Source organism: Astatotilapia calliptera, chromosome 4, assembly GCF_964374335.1.
Source record: "Astatotilapia calliptera chromosome 4, fAstCal68.1, whole genome shotgun sequence".
Taxonomy (NCBI): Eukaryota; Metazoa; Chordata; class Actinopteri; order Cichliformes; family Cichlidae; genus Astatotilapia; species Astatotilapia calliptera.
Window position 1 is genome coordinate 16,377,958 of NC_137425.1, and position 23,575 is coordinate 16,401,532.

The following is a 23,575-nucleotide window of genomic DNA, read 5'->3' on the forward strand; positions in this document are numbered from 1 at the left end:
CCGAGTGTAGGCCTGTGGTATGCCACCGCTATTAACTCTGGCAAAGGAGAACTTAAACCATAAAATCTAAACCTAAGGTAAGAAAACAAATGAATGATATCCAGTAGGTCAAATTACCCTCCTTCAAAGCAAGAGAAAGCCTGCGTGTGCCGTTGACATGTGACATGATGTAAACGCAGATTAACACGTGACCACTAAGAGCTACGATACAGAGTTAGAAGAAAAAGTCCACAATGAAAAAGAGCGAAGGAATATTTTCATTTTCATACTTTATTTATGCACAGTATCCGTCATACCACAAATAACAGAGGAACGAGAAGAATCAGGTTAACAAAAAGCAAGGGCAGTGAAAGGAAACATACAAACATCCCTGTGGCTCTAACTGTAGCCTGTAGTGGTTCTGTACCCTGACTAGCCCAACTTATGATGATCTCTGTTAAGGGGTTGTTTTTGTTTTTAAATCCCTCTTTCAGTTCAGATTCTCAATGTGAGACATGTAAACACGCAGATTAAACGTAGAGATCTCATTTTGGTCCTGATATATGTGACAGCTGCAGGGCTTAAAAGCTGTGGTAAAAAGTCTTCCTTAATTTGGCAGTTCATTTTGAAGATTCACTGTTTTAATTTGTACATATTGGTAATTAAAACACAAACAAAAAAAACAAAACAAAAAACCCCAAAGAAATACAGAAATAAACAAACTGCTTGACGCACCTGACTGAAATCAAAAAAAGACTGTTTGGCACCGGTAAACAAAAAGCCATTAGAAGCAATTTACACACATTTGTCTGCTTATATTTCAGCATTTTAGCCAAACAGGTCCGGCTACATGACAGCGAAACTGGGAAGAGACATGAAAGCGCACGATGCTGCTTGGACTGGGATGGTGGGGGTTTGTCTAATTCTGCGCGGTAAGGTGGGAAACTTCATGCTCCACACCAGGCATCTCTGTATTTCATGCAAGGGGACGTTCTCATGCTTAGATCAGGCCTCGCCTCACGCATGCACACACGATATATATAAAGAATGGACGTATTTCGGCCCCGCAGGAAGGGCTCTGAAATCCTCATTAGCATTAACGTGGTTTAGTTACATAAGGAGTCAGCCCTGAGACGACCAAGGCAAGAGGGCATTCAACGGTTCCACGCACAGTAAGTGCTGCATATTCTCTATATGACACTGAGTAGAAAACAATGGATAAGTAGTGGAAATACATATAACAAGGTTTGCTGATACCAAAGCTACCAAAGATTCAGCCAAATGTTATATATCTCTTCTTAGGGCTAATCTAAACATAGAAATGTCCGAACCGTCTACGGTAATAAAAGCACATTCAGTTCGTAGTATAAAATCTGCAAGTAGCTCGTCGCTTCGAAACATATTTACATAAAAGACCCCCCAGAAACGAATAAATAAAACAAAAACACGGTCGACTCACGACAGAGGGGTTAGACGTCGCTCTGAACGTAAAAGCTGTCTTTTAAACAGAACATTAAAACAGGGACAAACCCCCTTTTTTTGTTTTTCCCAATTAGGACCCTCTCTTTAGAAGAAAACGTACGACAGTTATATATCAACGCTGTTTATATCGTAATACTAAACTTTACAATGATACCAGACGTGTAATGCATCCTAGAGTCTACTGCTCGTACAGAGTCAGAAAATAAGCATGCAACAGAGATTTGCTTTGTGCATATGGAAAATAGCATCGTTATCATTCAAAACACTGCGACTCTTTAGCCACACTTTTCTGACCCTATAGCCACTGTAGGCAACATCTGTTGCATTGAAAAAACCTAGACAGTTTGTAACTGTAGCACAGTTTGATTCAGCTTCTCCATGTCAGGTTAGGTATACTGTAGTTTTACATGAGCTACAAAACAACAGATACAAACAGCCCCTGTTTAAGGGTTTCGGTTATTTTTTTCCACTGGGAAAAAAAGGCCAGAGGAGGAAGAGTGGAGAAAAAAACACTACAAGGACAGCAATAGAAATGTGTTATTCCACTTCTACTTTGGCACTCATGTAACAGTATACTACCTCTTTTTTTGTTTGTTTCTTTTAGTATATAAATATAATTTACACATGTAGCAGTTCAGAAGTAGATAAAGCCGGGACAGAGCAGAAAAAATAGGTTCCGTATTTGTTGTGCATTGCAGTTCTTTGTGTGGTGACATGGGGGAAGCATGAGAGGTGGGATGAGCTGGAAAACTGATTAAATACCTAAAGAGATAGTAACTGATACTGACACATATTTGTTCACAAGGTAAAGGCTGCGGGTCTGGAAAAAGAGGCAGAGAGTTAGAATAAAAGAACATACTGTGAGATGTTTGGGAAAGCGATTCTCTTTAGATTGTACATATATGGTTTTCACACTTTGCTCCTCTCTCCTCGGTCATTTCTCGATGCGGGTGTTGATAGCTAGTAGACGGAGCACTGCGGAGGATGAATCGAGTCTGTTGACAGCGGGGTGTTTGGTTGAGACCGGAAAGAACCTGTATACAGTGACAGTCATTCTTTTTTTGTGTGGTTTTCCTTCTTTAAAATCTCCGTTCTCTCTCTCCTCATACCACGCTGTGCAGGGATGGATGGAGGAACTGAGGGTTGATGTAGGAAAAGCCGGCGAACTCGCCCTGGTCGATGTTGGCAATGACCAGCTGGTCCGGAGGGGTGAGGACGGGTTGGGTACGCGTGAAAAACTTGTCAAAGTTTTCTGCTCCTTTGCCGCACTGAAAGAGATAAATAAAAAAAAGGGATGTCAGATGCAGAAAAGGGTCAGTTATCTTTTTGATCACCGGGCAGTAAAAAGCTGGTTAACAGTAACAGGATTGGAGTGGCATGATGAAAGGCGCTTCCTCGCTTTCGTTAGAAAGCTTCACAACAGTCCCAGGGAAGGGGTGCAGGAAAATGTCAAAGCCTGATGTGTAGCCGGGCAGATGCTGTAATTAGATTAGGAGCTAACCCTAAGCACCCACAGTGGAGGTCATTAGCATCGGTTTGTGGCCCCGCTCGGGGCTTTCATGTGTCTAAGCTGCTGAATATATATACGGTTATAGCCGTGTGTTGTGCACAGTCACGACACTTACAGGAAAATGAGATGAATTCACTCTGAATGAATAATCCACAACAAAAACAAACCTGTAGTGCATTTCAGAGCCTGCTGTTCCCAACGCATTTTCCTCAGGAGACATATCAGCATGTGAGGCATTTTCAGCTTCTTCTATAATATTACAGAAGCCAAACCATAAAGGCTCAGATGGAGGCTTTGTTTGGCAGTCCCTTCAGACCAATTAATGACACAGTGTACGAGATCACAACTGTGATACACCGCATAGCCCCCTGAATGGATGGATCTGCTTTTAGCAGTGTTTTCCTCCCCCTTGTGTGAGGAGAGGCAGACACATCCGCTGTGCAACCCGGCATCTATCAGGGCCTTTGTGTGGAAGTGAAGGGGAACTCTGCTCTTGGAGAGCTATTTTTAATCATTGGTGGCAGCGGTTGTGTTGCTTCAAGCGCTGTAGGCAGCGAGGGGATGGAGCACGTGGGGGTCCGCAAACAGAGAATGGAGCGTTTGTGGTGACAGCAGGATGTTTAGGTGTCAGCAGCAGGCAGCGGGGCAGGTGGCTGCAGCTGGGATGCAGCCTTCAGTTCTTCAGAGTGCATATAAACCACAACACCAGCTGGAGGTGAACGAGAATACAAACAAAAGACGAGTGTTTGTTTTTTATGTTTGTGTTCTTTAGAATTGTTTAGGTCCCACTTTGCATGATTTATTTGAATTTATTGTTTTTTTGTGGGGCTTTTTTGCCGAAAGGTGAATAAACCCCCAATAAATAATTTAACGTTGCTGCTTTACGATCATTTGTGATATTATACTAGACCATGTAAACACCAATCAAATCTTTCTGCATCTGGAAATATTCACCTGAAGGAACAGATTTCACGAAATGCAACACAGAAACAAAAAAATACAACAAAAGGTGTTTTTTCCGTTTAGCTCAGCTGGAGCCATGTATTGATAAAAAGAAGCTGAGGCAAAGATGAAATGATAGAACGTGTCACTAAATGCACAAAAAAATATATGTTTTAAAAAAGCACCAAACAAACTAATTCACCTCCAAGTATGTGTTGAATTCATAAAATTCTACTAACACATAAAATCACATAATAAGTAATTATCCGGGAAATTTCCAGAATAAAACAAAAATATATTAACGCATTAGTGCCAAATATTATAGGAAGGATTAAGCAAACTGACAGTGCAGGTTGTATTTCTGGGCTTTTTCACTCATTTTCAGTGATGTCCTTGTACCCGAACATTTTCAGGGGAATATTTTTAATTTTTTAATCCATTTAACTTTGACCTATAAATGATTTAAGTGTTAAAAACGGGCATCTAACTCAATGAACGAAGCAGTGTTTTGTTTACACATTACAGACAATTTGGAAGATAATTCATTTTAAATGTAAATCAGTAGCATCCAGGCTTACTTTTCCAAACTTTTGGTTCAAATCATCGCCAATATGCATGGAGGAGGTCAGGATGGAGTGGCTGCATTTCAGCCAGCGATGTTGGGAATTTTGTCAAAATTGTTCAAATTATTAATTTTTGATGCACTATGCAATGCAAATCTGAGAAGCAGAAGAAGCGTGGGATCATCTTGACAGAGAACAGAACAAAAGGCAGCCAACATTCAAAGAAAAGCTTTGAATGTCTTTCAAGAAGCCTCGAGAACTATTCCTGAAGACTAATGAAAGGAATGACAAGAAAGCTGAGAGTTCAGACTATGTTTAAGAATAAAGGTGGTCAAACCAAATGTTGGCTTTCAAGGTCGTTAGAATTACACAAATTCTTTCTTAGCCTTATATACAGGATTTTCATGCATGTTTGTATATTTTATTAGTTGCAACTATTTCCAATTTTCCTAGTAAAATATAAAGAGATGAGGGGTGGCTTAAGACTTTTGCACAGCACAGCTTCAGTGTTGTTCTTTCATGTTGGAAGCACACTCAGCCTCCACTCACCACTTTGGGTTTAAATGGTGGCTGGATCTCTCTGTTGGCCAGGCGCTCCCAGTCGATGCGTCTGAAGAAGGCCTGCTCTCTGATGTCTCTCTCACCCTCCAGGCCACAGCCGAGACGCTTTGAGGGGTGCTTGGTCATCAGCTGGTGACAAACGGAGGAAGAAAAAGAAGAGATGGAGGCAGCTTGAGGGGAAGAAGGTAAAAATAGGACAGCAGGAGGACTGTGAAAGGATCTTAAAAACGTAAATATAGAAATGGCATATTTTGAATCCTTGCTTCCATCGGCAACATTATGCAGAGCCAGACTGACACTCAACCAGCTTATATATAGTTACAAGCAATCACGCCACCTTTTCATCGCTGCTTTTTTTTTTCTGAATCAACAGCCGCTTTTAATTTCAACTGTGAATCATTTGTTGCAAATGAAATGTGAAGAAAACAATAAGAGGGGTCAGGATAGTCTCTCTCGTCAGCGGCTCTGAGACGATGAAAGATATTTATAGTGGCGGGACGCAGCCACAGGATGTAATATCATAATAAATGAAGGCGGGTGTGTTATTAAAAACTCAATCAGACCGCGCTTGAATCTTAATAGAATTGTCTCCGGTTTCTAAATTTGCTGTGAAAACTCATTTCCATGTTGGTAAACAATCATAATAATGACGACCTTGATGCCAACTTGACTGTGATGATGTCAAAGTCCCCAGGTGTGAGAAAAAACCCCAGGTGGTCACTAAATAAAGGGTTAGTGTTGAAAGCCATGGAAATCGGTGATTTGGTGCATTTTTCCACATAAATGTTAGTGTGAAAAATTATTTCCTGCTACAGTGAAGCAGCATATTCTTAAAAAGGATCCTTAAAAATGACTGGTAATATTTATAATGTATTTACATCACTGTGGGCCGTGTTGCTAGGCAATCGAGCACAAGTCGGATTGCTTCTAGTCACCGATTTGAGAAAATGCAAAAAAGGTTAAAAGTAGCTTAAAGTTGCTTGTTTGGTGTAACAGTGTGTGTCTGGTTCGAGAAACAAACCCTGACGATGACAAGTTGTACTGCTGTTACCAAAACTGGTCCAAACTGGGAGTCATTTTCCAGGCGTGGAGGGTGTAATGAAAAACATGGGACACATTTGCTGTTGCAGTGTTCTGTCTCTACAGTTTTTTATTGCACTTTTATCAAAGTGCAATAAAAAACTGACTGGAGATCCCATGAGGAAGAGCATCTAAAGCAATGTTTTTTTTAGCTACAACATGCTTGTACCATATTGGATCCCCTTTTGCTTTAATTCTTTGTCGCATAGATTCAAAAAGGTGTTGGAAACACTTTCGTGTTGACATGATGGTATCACCCAGTTGCTGCAGATTTGTCGGCTGCACATGCTTGACGAGAATCTACCGTTTCACCACATCCCAAAGATGCTCTACTGGATTGAGATCTGGTGACGGTGGGGGTCATTTCAGTACATTGCATATATTGTCATGTTCAAGATTATTTGAGCTTTGTGACATGGCACCACCACGCTGGTGGAAGCGGTTTTTCAGGTAGTACTCAGGTGTGGCGTTTAAAAGATGCTCAGCTGAAACTAAGGTGGAAGAGTGTACTAGGAAAAATATCCCCCTCACCGCTATATCACCACCAGCAGGCGGAATCACCGATAAAGCAGGATGAATCAAGGCTTTCTTGTTGTTTATATCAAACTCTGAGCCTAATATCAGAATAGTGCAGCAGAAACTGAGACTCAGACCAAGCAACAGTAACAAGCTGTACCCTTCATATTTTTTGTTGACAGGAGTGGAACACGATGTAGTCGTCTGCTACAAGTTTCAACACGTTGCACATTCAGAGATGTTTTTCTGCAGCTTTTGAAGTAGCTTGAGTCTAACGAATGACTATTTCAGTCATTGCTCACAGGATATTTTCTCTTTTTCTCTGTAAATCTACATTTCTAAATGCTCTGAGTTAATGCCATGTTATTGCTGATTAGGTATTCCTGTTAATGAGCAGTTAATGAAGTGGTTAGTGAGTTAAATCTGCAATAACTGTACAATGCTATCACGTCAATATGGACCAAAATCTGTGAGGAATGTTTCCAGGATCTTGATGAATCTATGACATGAAGAAATAAGGCAGCTCAGAAAAGGAGGTCCAATTTCTGTTTTCTAGTTTGATCACTCATGTCTGACATGCCTCTGATGTTCAGTGTTTGGGTTCTCAGCAGCACGTAACACCAACTTAGAGTGGATAAAAATAATAATACTATACACTAACTACGATAACTATAAGTGTCCAGTAAGTATGTCTACAATGGCAGCAAACAAGTAATTACTGTATAGCAGCTGCTCCAGGGTAGAGCAGTGGACTCTCTGAGAGCAACGTTTGAGCTTAAGGGGTTAAAAGCTTTTGTGTCCAACAGATCAGACAGGATTCTTTGTTTCATGATTTGAGCTTTGATAAATATAACATAATATTTTTTCATTAAATCACACCCGACTCTTGCACACGACAGCTACTGAAACCAGCTTTCTGTTATATCCTATATCATTATACCCTGGAGGTTCAGCTACCAGTAGCAGAGCGGTGTCCTGTGAAGTGAGATTAATGACTTACCGAGCTGTGTCGAGCTTAAAGCCAGAGTTTTCTGTGGCTCTACCTGGCTAAACCTTTTTACTGTGGATCTGGTACTAATTGAATCTCAAGCCTTCTGCTCAAGGAGTTCTCTTAACAAATAAACAGATTTAGCAAAGAAGCAGGAGCCTTTTATCTGAAGTCCTTTGGCCTTTTACACAATACTTACTCCTTTGCAGATGGACACAGCTTCTTTAGACATGGACTTGGGGTAGGACACATTGTGCTCCATGATAGACTGGAAGAGCTCGTCCTCGTCTTCTCCATCAAACGGCGGCTGAAGAGAACAGAAGCAGTGTCGGAGAGTTCAGACAAAAGATGATGATGATGATGATGATAATGAAGATGACGATTTGCAGCTTGTTATGTGGAAGACACTTAGGCGGCAACTCTGGCAGGTGAAGGTGATTCGCTGTGGTGTTAAGTGTGTTATGAGGCGTTGCTATCTCTGTAAGCTGTTGTTGTACTTACGGTTCCTGTGTGGTTCACTCCAGGTTACTCAAAGCAGCGACACGTCTTATGAGCGGTAAACAAACAGCAAATCCTGGTATAACAGTTTATGTGATTGTTTTCAAGCATGAACCACCTAAACTAAGAAAAATGTCTTCCTCCAGACTGTTGCCTGGAAACTGGAAACCTTTTATTCACACCTTAAGTATCTGAGCCAAGGTAACTTGCGATTTCTTTTTCCAAGGACACACACTGGTTATAATAATAAGACGAAATATTGCAGTGCTTTGCTGCAGTCACTTTTAATCTTCAATCAAAACCAAACTATTCACAGAGATATTGTGAGGCTTCTCACTATTCTCTTTCATTTCTGAGCATTGGGAAGATAATTACTTGTCATTCCCCCTGTCTCTCTTTTTCTTCAACAAATTGCTCGTCTTTCATTAATACAGCTGGAGCCACTTCAGCTAGCTGCTGTTTCCGTCATCAGTTAATCTGATTACTATGCTAGCCGATCTTAATTAATTAATTTTCATCTAAAATGTCAGAATATAGAGAAGGAGAAAATGCCCCACAGTTTCCTAGAGATTGAAGGCACATCTCGAAATCTCTTTGTTTAAAGCAGATGGTCAGTGGCGTAGTACAGGAGCTCATCGGGCTAATCATGCCTCAAAACTCACAGGTTACTATAATGTGTGGAGTAAAGAAAGAAAGTGATAAGCTTTGTTGCTTTGTGGGAAGAAAAAACTCTGGAAACTCTGGCAGAACCAGGAGGAGGGTCAGCCATGTGTTCCATCCAAAGTGGGATGGATGCTAGCTTTCCTAACAAGACCAGGTTTTCCAGGGGAACAGCCAATAAGACTTCAAGAAATCAGAGATCCAAATGATTGCAGGAAACGCTTTGAATGCAGGCTGTGCTTGAGTGGCAGCTAATATTAAAATGTGAGCTATATCTGATTAACTTGCAACAGGTTTAAGCACAATTTTAAGAATACATTTGTAAGTACAACTGGTGCATGAAAAACAACGCATTACCTGTCCTGCCAGCATCTCGTACAGAAGAACTCCATAGGCCCACCAGTCCACTGATTTCCCATAAGGCTGGTATGCTATAATCTGAAAGTAATGAGAAAAGAAAATATATTCAAAAAGTGGAATAACTGTGAGGGCATGAAGCAACAACATCCCTGCTGTCAAAATCCTTTTCTAACCTGCCTTTATTCTGTCACTGCTGCTCGACTCTGTGCAGAAAAAGGTGACGACTGCAGTGTTGTACTGTATGCAACCAAAGGCAGACACAGTGAACGTATCAGAGAAAAGTGAACAAGCAAATCAACCGCCATTAAACACATTCAGCTATTCCGAGCTTCCATAACAAAAGCGTTTTCTCCTACCATCCAATTTGCCATCCCACAACTGCCTCCCACACACAGACTACACACGCGAAATGATAATCACGGAGACGCAAAAGCAACGCGCTAAAGCACAGCTGCACACAAACGCAGCAATTTATGCAGCTCCCAAAGTTATAATTTGTAGCTTGGCTTTCTTGGGAGATAAACCCACAGCCATGCGAGGTGCAAATGTTTACATCTTTCTCTGGATTCATTAACTTAAGAAAAAAAAATACAGTTTAGAGTTAAAGCCTTGTCAATCTCTGTCAATGTTCCTGCATATTTAATGATTTAGAAAGTTATTAATATGTGGTGTTATTTTAGCAGGTGGAGTAGTAGTCAGGAAGTTTAAAAAAAAGAAAACGACTAAGAGTAAGGGCTTCCCTCACCTCCCACCTGGGAGATGCTCCCCTCTGAATCATTGCAGACAGATTGTATATATGCGTATATATGCGTATGCATGCACATAATACTAAACACATAATCACACATTTCATCACCCTGAGTGACTCATCTCCTCCTTTTACTCTTAACTCTATTTCTGTTCCTTTTATTAGTGATCTGAAGTCTTTCTCTTTCCGAGCATCCACCCACAAATAATATTTTCTTTGAGCATCTGATTTCATGAGCCTCAGAGCAGCTCCGGTGCTCCTTGTCGTGATGAGTGTGAGTGGTTAAAAAAAAGAAAGTGATTAAAAAAAAAGCCCATCACAGATCACTTAAACGACTCTCACAGGCTTGAGAGATGTCTTGATATCCAAGAAACTTCAAACCATAACGGTGACATGAAGGCACACACCCACATCTTTCTGTTCATTTATTCACACTTTTTAAAAAGCCTGGGCTGACTTTTTAACACATTATTACTCCAATGGTTTCAATCTTTCTCCATAATTCACTATAAGCTCTGTTGGATTCCACAATTCGGTGTTTTTATGCACTCATGAAAGACTTCCAAGGTCTGTTTTTAGAAAAATGAACATTTGAAGTGTTTATATGCACTAAATTTATAAATTGTAAAGTTTTTATGGATTCTTTTTAAACTGTTATATTACTAGTATGGTTAATCTGTGGTGGGCAAAATTAAGTTACATTAAGTTATCAGTGCTAATTTTTTTATTTGTTATCAGAATAGGGAGCTTTTAATTTCATTAATTTGCACATACACAGGTAGAATAATTAAATTCATTCTCCAACCAGCTTGGTCTCACACTGTCCACAGAAACATCGGCTTAAAGCAGCTTGCATGGCTTTATAGGTAATCTGTTTCAAAGCAGGCCTATAGTGCAGTACATGGTAAAAGATATGTTCCCCCTCCACCTAACTACTGTTCTCTTTTTTCAAAGTAGAAATCAAATTTAAAACAGTAAAAATCTCATTTTTTGTTGCAGACATCTCACCTCCGGTGCGATGTAGTCTGGGGTGCCGCAGAAAGTGCGCGTGGTCATTCCTTCGTACATGTTTTCCTTACACATGCCAAAGTCTGCTATCTTGATGTGGCCCTCGTAGTCCAGCATCACATTGTCGAGCTTCAGATCCCTGCAGCAGAGGCGGCATTTGTGTGAGTGCATTTGTGACTCCTTTAATACTTCTTACATGCGGCTAAGCCAATATTTCTGCACCATCTCTGAGCAGTTTATCTGCCTGCGGCGTACATCATACACTGAGTAATAAGCAGTAATTTCTAGGTCTGAAATTATTTTCCCATCAGCTTTTTATCTCTATGCTGTCGTTGCTCTTACAATTCAGCCCGCATCTCTGCTTGTGTTTTATGTCTCGATTCTTCATTTTCCTCCCCACCCCCGGCCTTCTGGCGGTTACGTCTGTCACATACTAGACTCTGTATGTCAAGCAGAGCGCTACTCGCATATGAAGAATGAACGTGAGCATTTGGCTGAAGTACTGAAAAGGAGCGGGGTGACCTTGGCCTCCTTCAATCACATTTTTTTTTTTAGAATTGAGTGATCAGTATGGATGTAATACTGTGGCTTAGGGAAAGACTGACGATCAAGGCATAGCTACATGTCCATTTTAATCTCTTTGTTTAGGGGCTCAGGAGATAGAGCGGGTTATCTACTAACAGGATGGTCAATGATTAAATCCTCGGCTCCTTCCTGATTATCACTGGGAAAGACACTGAACCACAGGTTGGGCCCGGTGAGTCAATCGTCTGTACGAATGTGTGTCTGAAGAGGCGATTGAGGCTTGCAGTAAAAAAGTGCTCGAGTGTTAAAATTAAATGCAGTTAGTGATGAAACATCATGACAAGCATCAACACCTGTCACCCACCTGTAGATGATCCCCTTTCGGTGCAAGAAAAACAAACCGACAGCAATCTCTGCGGCATAAAACCTGCAAAATTGAAAAACAGACATAATATACGAGCCATAAAATAGGCTGTATATCTTCCCAAAAGAAAACTGTCTGGGAATATATTAAAGGTTCCCTTTCCCTTTCCCTAAAGAATAATAAATTACAAATCATGGTGACCTGACACTATGAGCAAGCCAGAGTGTGTCACTGAGGGAAAATGCACCAAATAAAAACTTTCAGCTGGGGTTTGTAATGCGTCTTTTCAGCAGACGGTGCTTCGTGTTGTAGATTGTCATTTTTTGTTGCGTTCTTTTTCGCTCTCTTCTGAAAGTAGGATGTTATATTTCTTGACACCTATTTGACAAGTCTGCTCTGATGGACAGAATGAAAAGAGTTGAAATTACAGAGAAGTGCTTCCTGTGATGGGCGTAGAAAGTATGACTAGCAGCAGTGTGGAGACCACAGATCATGGAGTGTCAATGAAATCCAGCGACAGCAGAGGCAAGCAAAATAACTATTAACCACTTGAAGTGGGGGAGTTAAACTCGTCTCAGCTACGACACGGGTGAAGAATGAAGCATCGCGTTGACTGACGTTTAGTGGAGCTATAAATACCCACGCAACTGAACCAACCGTCAGGTGCAAAGCAGTGTGTAACCAGGTAGACGGGGCTTTAGTCACACTCATATTGTGACAGGAAAGGTGAATGAATGAAAGGTAGTAGTGCTTTTTTCCCCTTGTTGCAGGAATGCACTGATCCAGCGTTTTCAGTTACAATCTGATTCGATATCTGCTGACGCAGAGCCTTCTTCAAGTTTTGGGCGTCAGTACAACAGATCATCTGCCTCCATCTCACCCTAACCCCAGCATCCTCCTCACAGCAACCCTCTGCAAGTCCTCCTTCACTCCATTCATCAGTCTTCTCTGTTGTCTTCCTTATTTCCTCATGCCTGGCAGCTTTATCTTCAACATCCTTCGTCCTGTATATCCACTATCCCTCCTCTGCACATTTGCAAACCTTCTCAGCTTTGCCTCTCTAACCAAATTTCTGTTGCTCTGATCGTTCTGATATACTCATTCCTAATCCTGATCTCCCTTGACGAAAATCTTATTAAGTACCGATCCCAAAATTGAATTAATAAGCCCTAGTCCCCATTGTGAGGAACAGAACGGGAATTATTTTTAAATGTTAAAGGCAGCATTGGGTCCAACTTAAACATGGCCCGAGTTCACAAATTAACTGTTGCAAATAAAAAACAAGTAGGAAGAGAAATTTACTGAACTGCTTTTGTGTTACCAAGACGATGACAGACAAGGCAATCAAAATACATGGAGCCATGCAAATAAAAGCTTATGCAAGAGGATGCACTTTCCCAACGTAGCCACAATAGCTCGTTTTTCAGCCAAAATAAGCTGTTTCTCTTAAGTTCTCTACAAGTATTACCTGTTTACTTTTCTTACTCAAGAAATAAGCTGCCTGTGTAGGTGATACTGCATGTCCAGGCTTCGTCCTCACTCATCTCCCTCCACGCTACATGACATCATAGAACTGAACTGGATAGATAGGGCCATACATCAGCTTAGAGTCACCAGTACAAATACCAGATTGGTGCATCCTGAATACTCAGACACCACTGGCCCATGAGCTGCACCGAGACTCTCTGTTTTCAGCCTTTTATCTAGCATAATCATATTGTTATATTTAAAATATAACATATCTTAGAATCACCTAAAAATAATGTTATTTCAATATGATTTTCCTCTTAATTTGACACTCATCTTGTCAATATGTACCAGGTTAAAAGGAATACTATAGTTCACACATTACTCTACTATAGTACTGGGCATCATTACTGTAAGTATGTGTACTTTTAAATAACTTGACGTGACTATAAAACATGTAAGCTGCCTGCAGGATATCAACATGCAACATATCAACATCCTTACACAGCCTGTGGCTCCTTAAACTTGCCCATACGCTGGATATGATACATGAGGTCTCCTCCGTTAATGTACTCCATCACAAAGTACAACCGATCCTACACACACACAAAAAAAGAAGAAAAAAAATTAGTTATTGTCCACGATTACATAAAGATAAACACCTCACACTGTGAATCTGTGCAGATATAATATTCAGTGTCTAAAAGTCTACAGCCATATATCTTAGAGTTACAGTATAATTCAGACTGAATACATTCTTCTATTAAAGCCTGCTGTACAGATTATAGATCTATATTATAGGACACAAAGGTTTGATCATTAAATATAATTTTATTTAAGGACTTCTTGAGTCACCCGGTCTACGCACAGAGTTGACGTCATACAGGAGGACTTTGTATTCAAAGGGTGGTCTCAGTTCAGTTTCAATTTTCTCTGCAGGAGCACCGTTCAAATAAATGTAAGTAGGAAAAGCAAATATAGACGTAATGACAGACACACACAATAGGACACACAGATTGAGCACTAAGTAACGGCTCCCTTTGTAAATTAAACGGATATTTTTGGAAGTGTGATTAAAAACTTTGACGTCAGCAGGGGCTGAAGTTTCTACACACCACTGTCTGGAAGCAGGAGTGGAGCTGCGTGAGGAAGGGCGGTTTGTCTCTCAGGGCCAAGACTCTCTTCTCCACCATTGTACATTCGACGTCGTCGTCCTGGATCACGACATCTTTCTTCAGGATCTTTATAGCGTACAGCTCCTCCGTCGACTTCATCTCAGCCAGCATCACCTGCAACGGGGGGAGACGCCAAGAGCCAAAGCCACCATAAGACAAAGATAAAAAACAAAATCAAGCAAATGAAAAAGCACAGGAGCATCTATTTTCTCTCACCTTGCCGAAGCTGCCCTTCCCGAGCAGAGCCAGGAAGTTGAAGTCATTGAGTCGGACCCGGTCCATATTCCCTGACGGGAAGCTGAACCGCCGGTGGTCTGATGGCGTGATCACTTTCTTACCGTGTCCCAGCTTTGCTTTCTGCAGAGACAGACGTGTGTTAGGATACAGACTGCATTCACTCACGTGCCAAATAGAGTCAAATTAGAGTTTGAGCGTGGATAAGGTTTGCACATTTTTGTTCTGTGCTTCAGATTTTGTTTTTGCTTGTAAATAACTGTAAGCATGATCCCAGCAAAGTTAAAGAAAAGAACTTAATCACCACCACCTTAATTTGTGACAGTCAAGAGGATGAAGGAAGTATACATGCCACCCGTTGCTGTTGTTTTCCAGTTTATGATAAGATATAAAAATCAGAAAACCATACTGTAACAACTCACAATGTAATACCAACAAAAACATGTCAAAATGTGATAAAAATATCTTTCGGAATGTTTGAAAATGCAACAAATTCTAATAAATTATGGTCAACGTGACAGTTCTTTACACGAAAGCATGCTGTAACATATTTACACCTCATTTAAGGTTACATTTTACAAATGGAGTTTTCGTGATTTGTTACATTTTCAGTCTCTCTGGAGATATTTTAAAATGTTTCGCATGCTGACAATCACATTAATGCATGGGAGTTGCTTCTGTAATTGTTAGTTATTACATTGTGATATCGTTACAAAGAACAATGACAGACACATGCATCCATACAAAAAAAAAAGAAAAGAAAAACAGGTTTGCTGCATAATCACAAGAAAATATAAAGTCAAGCTTGTTTAATCCTTCCAGAGCCGACAGTAATCAGCATCTAATTTTTTTCTGGCACGCGTGGCAGTTTCTTTGTTATATTCAAACATCCTCGGTTATTCAGCGAGATCTCACTACTGGTGCATTTTGGGAAACTGTCTGGTGGACAGTCAGCGGGGGTTGCCAGTGTTGTGAGGATCCCTGTTGTTATAATCACTGCTCTGCTGAGCGTCTTTGAACAAAAAAAAGGGGCAATTAGGACCCTGCCAGCTCCCATCACGGGTCCAGCGGTTGTCTGTTTCTGTCAGATGGAGCACACAAAAAACAACAACAAAAAGAAAAACATACAACCAGTGTGAGCCACGAGAGCTGTTTCCAGGACAACCGTTTCTCTACTCTTTACTAAATGTGACGGTATACTTCACTTAATACTTATCACATATTTATTGGACTCGGGTCACGTGGTTTTATGCGTACATCTGGTTAGGTCAGTGAGCAGCTGATTATTCTAAACATTAAGTAGGTATGTCAGTAAACAAGCAGGGCGGGATGAGTGATTTTCATTTTGACCCTGAGTGCCGCCTGATCCACTAATTCACTGCGGTTAATGAATTTCACCTGACAGTCCAAGTGTAATTGAGGTGGAGAGGAGACAACTGTGATGAAAATGAACTGACCAGATATTTGCAGGAGTGCGCAAAAGCGCGGGAGACAGGAAAAATCTAAATAAACAGCAGTCTACAGTCAGCGTGACCACACTCGAGGTTCCCTAGGGTGGTAACTCCACAGCTCACAGCAGCTCACAGTGCAGGCCAGAGTACAGGCCATATTTAATTTGGAGTTAAAATCTCCCTTTAATTCAATTTTAGGTGTTACAGGCCTAAAAAAAATGTGGAAACAAAAATATGAGATAAAAAATGATGGTTTTATTTTGAAATTGCACACGAAATTGTTTTATGTTGCTAGGTAGATCTGACATGCCGCATTGCTGCTGCTCTTTTTATTAAATAGTAACACATTTGAATGAGACGGTAAACACTAGGTCGTGCTGTTGATTGCAACTGAAGTTCAGCTTCCACCGCTTGCTCCACTGATACCCTTACCTTGGAAGGACACCTAGTGGTCATTCCTCAAACACAAAACTGCACCTATCTAACATGGACCAGCTGCCGGTATATAGCGTATAAAAGAAACTGGCACGTCTCCAACACAAGCACTCACACAATATCGACACAAAGATGCTGTGGCCACACAAAAGTTAGGCAAACCGTTACAAAGCAGCCACTCACTGGTCTCTTAATAAATCTAGGACTGCCACTGTGTTGAGGGATCTGGCATGTGTGAGTGTTCATCAGTGCCTCATATTTTAACATTTAGACTCTTGACTAAAGAGACACTAATAATAAAACTAATTGGAAAGTCTGCCTTTGGGGTTTGTGCCAGTATCTTTCTCAAAAAGACTTAAGAAAACATCATGGATTGGACTTAAAGGTGTTAATCTTGTCTTACAGAGCCTCTCGGTAAACTTCTCTGTGCTCCATAAGTTTACAACAGAGGGACAGACGACAGACTGCTGTCTGCTGTTTGTGTATTAGAAGATATGAGGGACATAAGCTAAAGAGTGTACACGCGGCATCTTTATAATCATAATGAAACTGTTAAAGACTAAAAACACAAAAAGAATTTAAGTCATTCGCTTTCTTTGTTCTTTTATTTTTCATGTTGCTTAAATGTTTTTGAACCTCCTGCATGAAAGATGAAGATGTTGCAGTCAGTTTGGAGCACTTTCTGTAGTTCAGAGATTTTTTATTCTTCTGAGTCATTCTATATATAGCTAATGTCATGTTTTAGCAATCTGAGTTACACAGATCAAGCAGATACTTACCAACATAGTGCTCTGTCTACTTTGCCTTGTGTCCTGTGTTAAGTTTTACAGAGAAACAGAAAACAACTGGAAACAGCAGGCTTTGCTGATTAAAACCGCCCAGTAGATCACTGGCACCAATCATTCCAGTATTAGATACTGGCGAGCTGTCTGCACAAAGCCCGTAAGTAATACAGAAGCATCTGCTGCAGCGCTACCAGACTTCAGAGCAGTTTCTTTCCTCAAGCTTCTGATGCTACCGAATCCATCCTCCCGAGGTCAAGATGAAAAATGCCTTCTGTTTTTAAAATTATTCATTCTTTCTTTTATTTATTGATTTATTTGTCTAGTGGCACGAAGGTTCTACATCTACAATTTTGATGTAAAACCCTGGCAGGAATTCATCTATCGTTTTGAATATATTTGTGCACAAAACAAGGATTGTGGATTTTGTCCTTGACACTGGAATAAAAAAGGGGGGATGCATTAATGGGTGGCGTCAGCAGGTGGAGGAATGTTTACTGCAAGCAGAACCCTTCTTTTTTTCCACTGCTTGTACCTGACTATTGCTTTAACACAGGCTTGAAAAATTGCGAGCCACTCCTCTGCAGCCATTTGCAAGTGCTGCAAATGTCAGACTTTGCTGATGTGACCTTCAATGCGAACACACCAGGAGTTGTGAAAACCTCAAAATGTGTCATTCATTCATCGTAATGTGTGGTTCGTTTTACTTTATGCTTACATGTGATTATGAGCCTGAGACAAGGAGAGAGTATAAGAGTGCTCGAGAGGAGTTAGAGAAAGAAGACAATTTATTACAAAGGGTCTGTAACAGCAAGCAAATTGGGCTGATTCAACTGTGTGCTGTTGAAAGCCATTGTTAGTAAATCAGATTGATTTGTGGAATCCCAGCAGAGATTCACAAACAATCCTAATTCGGTAAGTAAATTAAGTGCGAGGCAAGCTACAAGTGAGAGAAAAAAAATTAGATGAAGCAGGCAGGGGAGCTACCTTCAGATAGTGGATATTTAACTGGCAGTCCTAGAAGAAAGGAGGAAACTCAAAGGTTAGCCGGTGTGTGCGAGCGTGTGGACAGAGACAAGAGAAGACATTATTCTGATCACTTGTAATCCTAAAATCGTAATTGGCCCGGAAAACAGAGAGATTCCTGCTCTGTCACATCTGTCGCATCCCGCCTTAGTTTCCACGGCAACCGCACAGTCGTGCATAGACGCGAGCCTTGGAGGAAAGTCGAGGTCAGCGTCGTACGGCGTGGAGAGAAAAGAAGCGAAAAAATTAAAAACAAAGCAGAGAGAGTCGGCGCTTTGAGGACTTGCTGTGAGTTTACACAGAGTATTAAAACCTCCGCCTGCCCACGCGCAGGGCTGGACTTTAATAAAACGCCTCTCGCTCTCTGCCGTCTCGGTTTTCCTGTTTTTTTAAAAAAATCTCTTGCAGTTTTGCACCTGTTTTCATTGCACTGTTCAATATAGCAGCCACCTTAATAATATGGACATAAAGAGGTCGTGAGTTTTATTTAAGGCTGCATGCTGTAAGGTGTTAAAATAATGAACAACCTGCAGTCGACAGCGAGGCCACTAGAGAGCCAACTTAAAGCCTGCTTCCACTGACTTGATTAGAAGGACTGTGCTGGGGCTGCTGCATGCTTATTTCACTTGGCTCTAAACATGTCAATGCGAAACATTTTCAAAGCCTTTAGTCGTGTTTTTAAAGGACTATGCATCGTTTCAGTTTTGAATTATAAAAGTGATGTGGAATCAAATATGTTTAAACATCTTAGTGAGCCTGGAAGCGCAACTGAGGGAGAAATCCAGACGAAAAACATGATTTTCAATTTAAAAAATAATCAAATTTTAGACATCAAGGACTCTTTGACACAGTGTATGAGGGCTTCTTGGGAGTTCTCGTTTTACTCAAATGTTAACATAATAAAAAAACTAAAATTGTTTTTTTTTTTCCAAACATCTTGAACGTTAATGTTTTAAATCTCTGCTGCTGCAAACAGCTTATGGTCAAATCCACTGAGGCCTGGGAAATGTAGCCTCAAAGCTTACCTTTCCAATTCAACAACAAAGCTACCCTCGAGTCAGAGTACAAACCCAGCGGTCCACATGGGATTGTGGCACTTCATGTGCACAAACTTACAGTTTAAACCTCTAAGTGAGCTTTTTTCAATACACACAACTGTTGTCATGCATATTTTATAAATTCTCCTACAGATTTTCTTCTAAAGTAAAACTACCTGTGCCTATGCAGCACTTATTGTATTTCTTGCCTTTTATTTGAAGCCGATTTTCATTTACGATTTTCATAGACTTGTTGAATAGCAGCTTCTGCAGCGAGCACCAGCGTGAGAAAGATAAATTATCATCTGCTGCTGTACTTCCCACATAGGGGTCTCTGGGATTTGCATCCTTCGTTGTCCGGTCTGTCTCCCGCTTCTGCGTGGTCTTATTTGTGCTGCTTGCACCTTCTTGTTTCAGCTCGCCAAGCTTTTAATGCACAGTATACACAATTGTAATTTAAAAAACAAGAGCGCTCATTTGGATGCCGGGAGAAAATGATCTCCCTCTCAGGCGCACAGGGTGAAAAGCACAAGTAGGAACGGGATGAGGTTACCATGGTGACAGGGACACACATTTTGTTAAAATGAGTGCGTACAAGTACAATAGACACGTATGACAAAGGAAATCTAGTTATGCCTTTATTAGAGTTAGAAATCGCGCAGCTCCTCACCTCAAACTTCTGTCGGAGCTCAAGGTTGACATCATCCACCTCGGGAATGGGAACATTGTAGTACTCTCCCTCTTCCTGGTTCAGCAACTTGTACCTGACAGTAAAGAAAGCAGAGAGATGTTTGTCGAAATGTGCAAAAACTGAGTGCATTTATTATTCAGTTTTCAAAACACATCACAATCTTTATTCGACAGAGTGCCTGTTTTTAGATGAAGCTGTTTGCAGACCTGTTCTGTGAGCAGTAAACACTTAGTCACGTGAAATACACAAGACTTTCACAAGACTTTATGTCGTCCTGTGGAAAACTAAGTACGCCCTTACTGCTTAATTAAGTAGGTAAGCAGCAGCCAGGTGGTGCTAATCAAATGCACTTGATTAACTGATTATCAGTAAGTGTGAGGCGCCTCTATAAAAGCAGAATTTTGGGAAGTTTGCTGGTCCGAAACATGCATGTGAGTGTTAACACAATGCTATAATTGTCACGATCCTGGGTCTTTTGACCCTGCGTTTTGAGTTTTAGTTTATGGTTTACGTTTAAGCCCTTCAGGTTTTCTAGTTCATTTTTTATCATGCCATGCCATGTTATAGTTTGTTATTAGATTCCCCTTGTGTCTTCCACCCTTGTTAAGTCTCCCTTGGCCTTTATGTGTTTCATGTCTGTGTCTTACGTTGTCAAGTTCAGGTTGTCATGTCTGCGACTTATGTTTCCTGTTTTACTTTGAAGAGATCTTGTGTTCCTGTGTTCATCGTGTTTAGTTTTACTCTTTCCCTGCGAGTTCATTATGTTCATGTGGGTTGTGCTGTTTTGATCTTTATAGTTATTATTTCCCTAGGTTTCAGTTATGGTTATCATAGGCTTAGTTCTTGTAATATGACTTTCCATGTGTTCCATGTTGTGTCTACTGTGCCTTTCTGTACCATGTTTCAGGTTCCTATGTTCTGTCTCCCCAGTTGCTGTTAAGTTTACATGTTTAGAGTTCAGTCAGTGTGTTTCCTGTTTTACTTTGAAGGTCCGTGTCTCATGTCAGTGTTTCTAGTTTTGCTTCCCTTGTCTCGTCCAGCCCGATTACTCCCAGCTGTGCTCTCCTTCTGTGTCTCATTCCCTCGTTATCCCTCAGTGTATTTAAGCCCTGTGTTTCTCTTTGTCAGTGTCTTAATCTCCCTCATAGTTGTGTGATTCGCCATGTGGTTTCATGTATGAGTTATTTGTAGTTTTCTCAGTTTAGTTTTGTTCTTTGTTTCCTTTCCAAGCCTGCAATAAAGCAGTATTTTGAGTTAACTTTTGTCTCGGTGAGTTTTGTGTTTGGGTCCTTCTCTTCCCTGCACACAGCCGAAACATGACAATAATCTTCCCAGGAGTGGACAGCCGCTGCAAAAATCCATAAAGCACCATTTTAGACTCCACAAGCCTCAGTTACATCATGTTACATATCATAGTTTAGGTTTGGAGTGAACTCCACTGTATACCAAAGTATTCTAGAGGTAAATGTAAGGTAATCTGCCTGACAGCTAAAGCTTGGCCAATGGGAATTTGAGCCCCAGCACAACAGCAAATCTACAACAGCATGGCTTAAAAAGCAAATAATTAAGTGCTGCAATGACCTAGTCAAAGTCTAGACCTCAACCTGTGTGATGGGACCTTAAGAGTGTGTGCATAAATGTCCCCAAACCTCAATGAATAGAAGCAACGTTAAGAGTGAAGAGTGGGAAGACGAGCGGGCCAAAATTCCTCCTTATTGATGTAAGAGAATGACAAAGTCACACAGAAAACAGTTACTACAACTTATTACTGCTAAAGGATGTATTTAGTTCTCACAGGACTGCAGAGTCCTCCTCTACTTCCAGTATAGACATCTTCCAGCCACTTGTCTAACGACCTGTAATAACCAGTAAAAAAAAATAGCAGCGCGCACACATGCATACAGTACGCCTAAAAATGTTTTGGTCCGGTGTCTCGGAAACTACTGCAGGCATTTCCCAGAGCTTATAACTGTGCTCACAGCAGCAGTCAATCAGACTTGGTTTAGGCTAAGTCGCTGCAGGTATGCTAACATGGTTTATGGAAGAGTCATTTTAACAGGTCTGTGAGTGTGTGTTTATCAGACTGAGACAAAGCAGCCAGACAAAGACGGAGAGGCGAGGAAATGAGTCTAGTAGGTGAAGTTTGTCAGCGTGAGTGGACCTGGCTGCAGATGGCATTTCCGTCTGTTTTACGCACACCCTGCGGCCGTTTTGTTGTGGTCAGTGTCATGTCGACTTTACAAGTTGGCAACCTGCGATGACAAATAAGCTCTATATTAAATAAAGCAGATGATCTACAATATGACGTTTAAAACTAGCTTCCATTGCTGTCTGAGTTTTTGTAAATATGACTTTCCAGTGTTACTGGCACTGACAGAATTTAAAGCTCGTGGTTGTTTATATAAACACAAAGAGACACACGTACGAACTGTATTTTGACTCTTATAAAACAGCGCGGACAAAAGCCAACTAAAAGTGTTCACATTGACCATCCTCCTATTCAGCTCTCTGAACGCCCACGATCATGCACAAACAATGAATGCATGAATGATGCCTGAAAATGAGGCTACTGGACAGTAGTCCTTCCATTCATGCAGTCCTCCAACAGTATAACAGCATGGTGCACATACATAACTGCAGAACTTCCCACAATTATCACAATTATAAGTGGCATCCTCTAACCTGGGATATCATTGGAAATTTGAAGTGTCATTGATAAATACAATTTATTCATTAATGTTTGTAATTGTAAATTGGGTCCACGCATAATTAGGAACACAATGAAGGTATGTAGTGTGTGTGTGTCTGTGTGTGTGTCACTGGGTTTATTTCCAGACTGTAAATGTATGTGATGTTCACACATGAAACAGTAACTTAACACTAACTCTGTACTCGGTGATACATACGGTACTCAGTACAGCACAGTAATAGAAGATATCATTTATATTACTGATGCTCCATTATGTTTTTTACCACTTATCTTGGCTTTCTACCACAGATTCTGATAACAGCAATTGCTATTATGTGAGGGGGAAAGAGAATAAGCTTAATATGAAGGAAGTTGGACTATTATGACTTCTGCCAAATCCTGGCATCATCCTGGATTTTAAAAGTCGCGTAGCACTCCACAAGTTTCATATAATTAGTTCACTATTAGTTTAAAGAGTGAATTACTGAACTGATTGATGTAAATTCTACTTTTTTTACTGACTGATAGAACAACCATCAAATAAAGCTTCTTTAGCCACATTTCTAATTGTTGAAATGCATGAGTGAGTGTACGAGAGTCAGAAACATAACGGACCATCCAACTGTAGGAGCTTTGATGAGCTCAGACACTCCAAACGACATGGACCCCATGAAGTCATTCCGAGTGGTTCGGTCCCAGTCCCACACCTCGATGGACAGACGACGGTCCTTGTCCGATGCTTTCAGCTTACTGAGCACATATACACAAAGCAGGAGGGAAAGTAACACAGTGATGTCATGCTTA

General features: G+C 40.8%; 1 protein-coding gene across 2 annotated transcripts in view; it reads right to left on the bottom strand.

Moving 5' to 3' along the window:
* Positions 1-2,423: 2,423 nt before the first annotated feature.
* The window catches only part of prkcab (protein kinase C, alpha, b), a 117,928-nt gene continuing 96,776 nt past the window's right edge, over positions 2,424-23,575 (bottom strand). Inside the window, exons 7-18 of one of the 2 annotated variants that reach the window (XM_026165053.2) lie at positions 23,387-23,521; positions 20,062-20,155; positions 18,316-18,345; positions 14,643-14,783; positions 14,367-14,540; positions 13,756-13,847; positions 11,785-11,847; positions 10,896-11,034; positions 9,137-9,217; positions 7,821-7,928; positions 5,026-5,166; positions 2,424-2,729 (exon numbers count right to left, since the gene is read on the bottom strand). In XM_026165053.2, coding sequence (XP_026020838.1) covers positions 2,565-2,729; positions 5,026-5,166; positions 7,821-7,928; positions 9,137-9,217; positions 10,896-11,034; positions 11,785-11,847; positions 13,756-13,847; positions 14,367-14,540; positions 14,643-14,783; positions 18,316-18,345; positions 20,062-20,155; positions 23,387-23,521 — 1,363 coding nt within the window. In that variant the 3' untranslated portion in view covers positions 2,424-2,564. The remainder of the gene's footprint in view (positions 2,730-5,025; positions 5,167-7,820; positions 7,929-9,136; positions 9,218-10,895; positions 11,035-11,784; positions 11,848-13,755; positions 13,848-14,366; positions 14,541-14,642; positions 14,784-18,315; positions 18,346-20,061; positions 20,156-23,386; positions 23,522-23,575) is intronic. The other variant, XM_026165054.2, reaches the window with a different exon arrangement.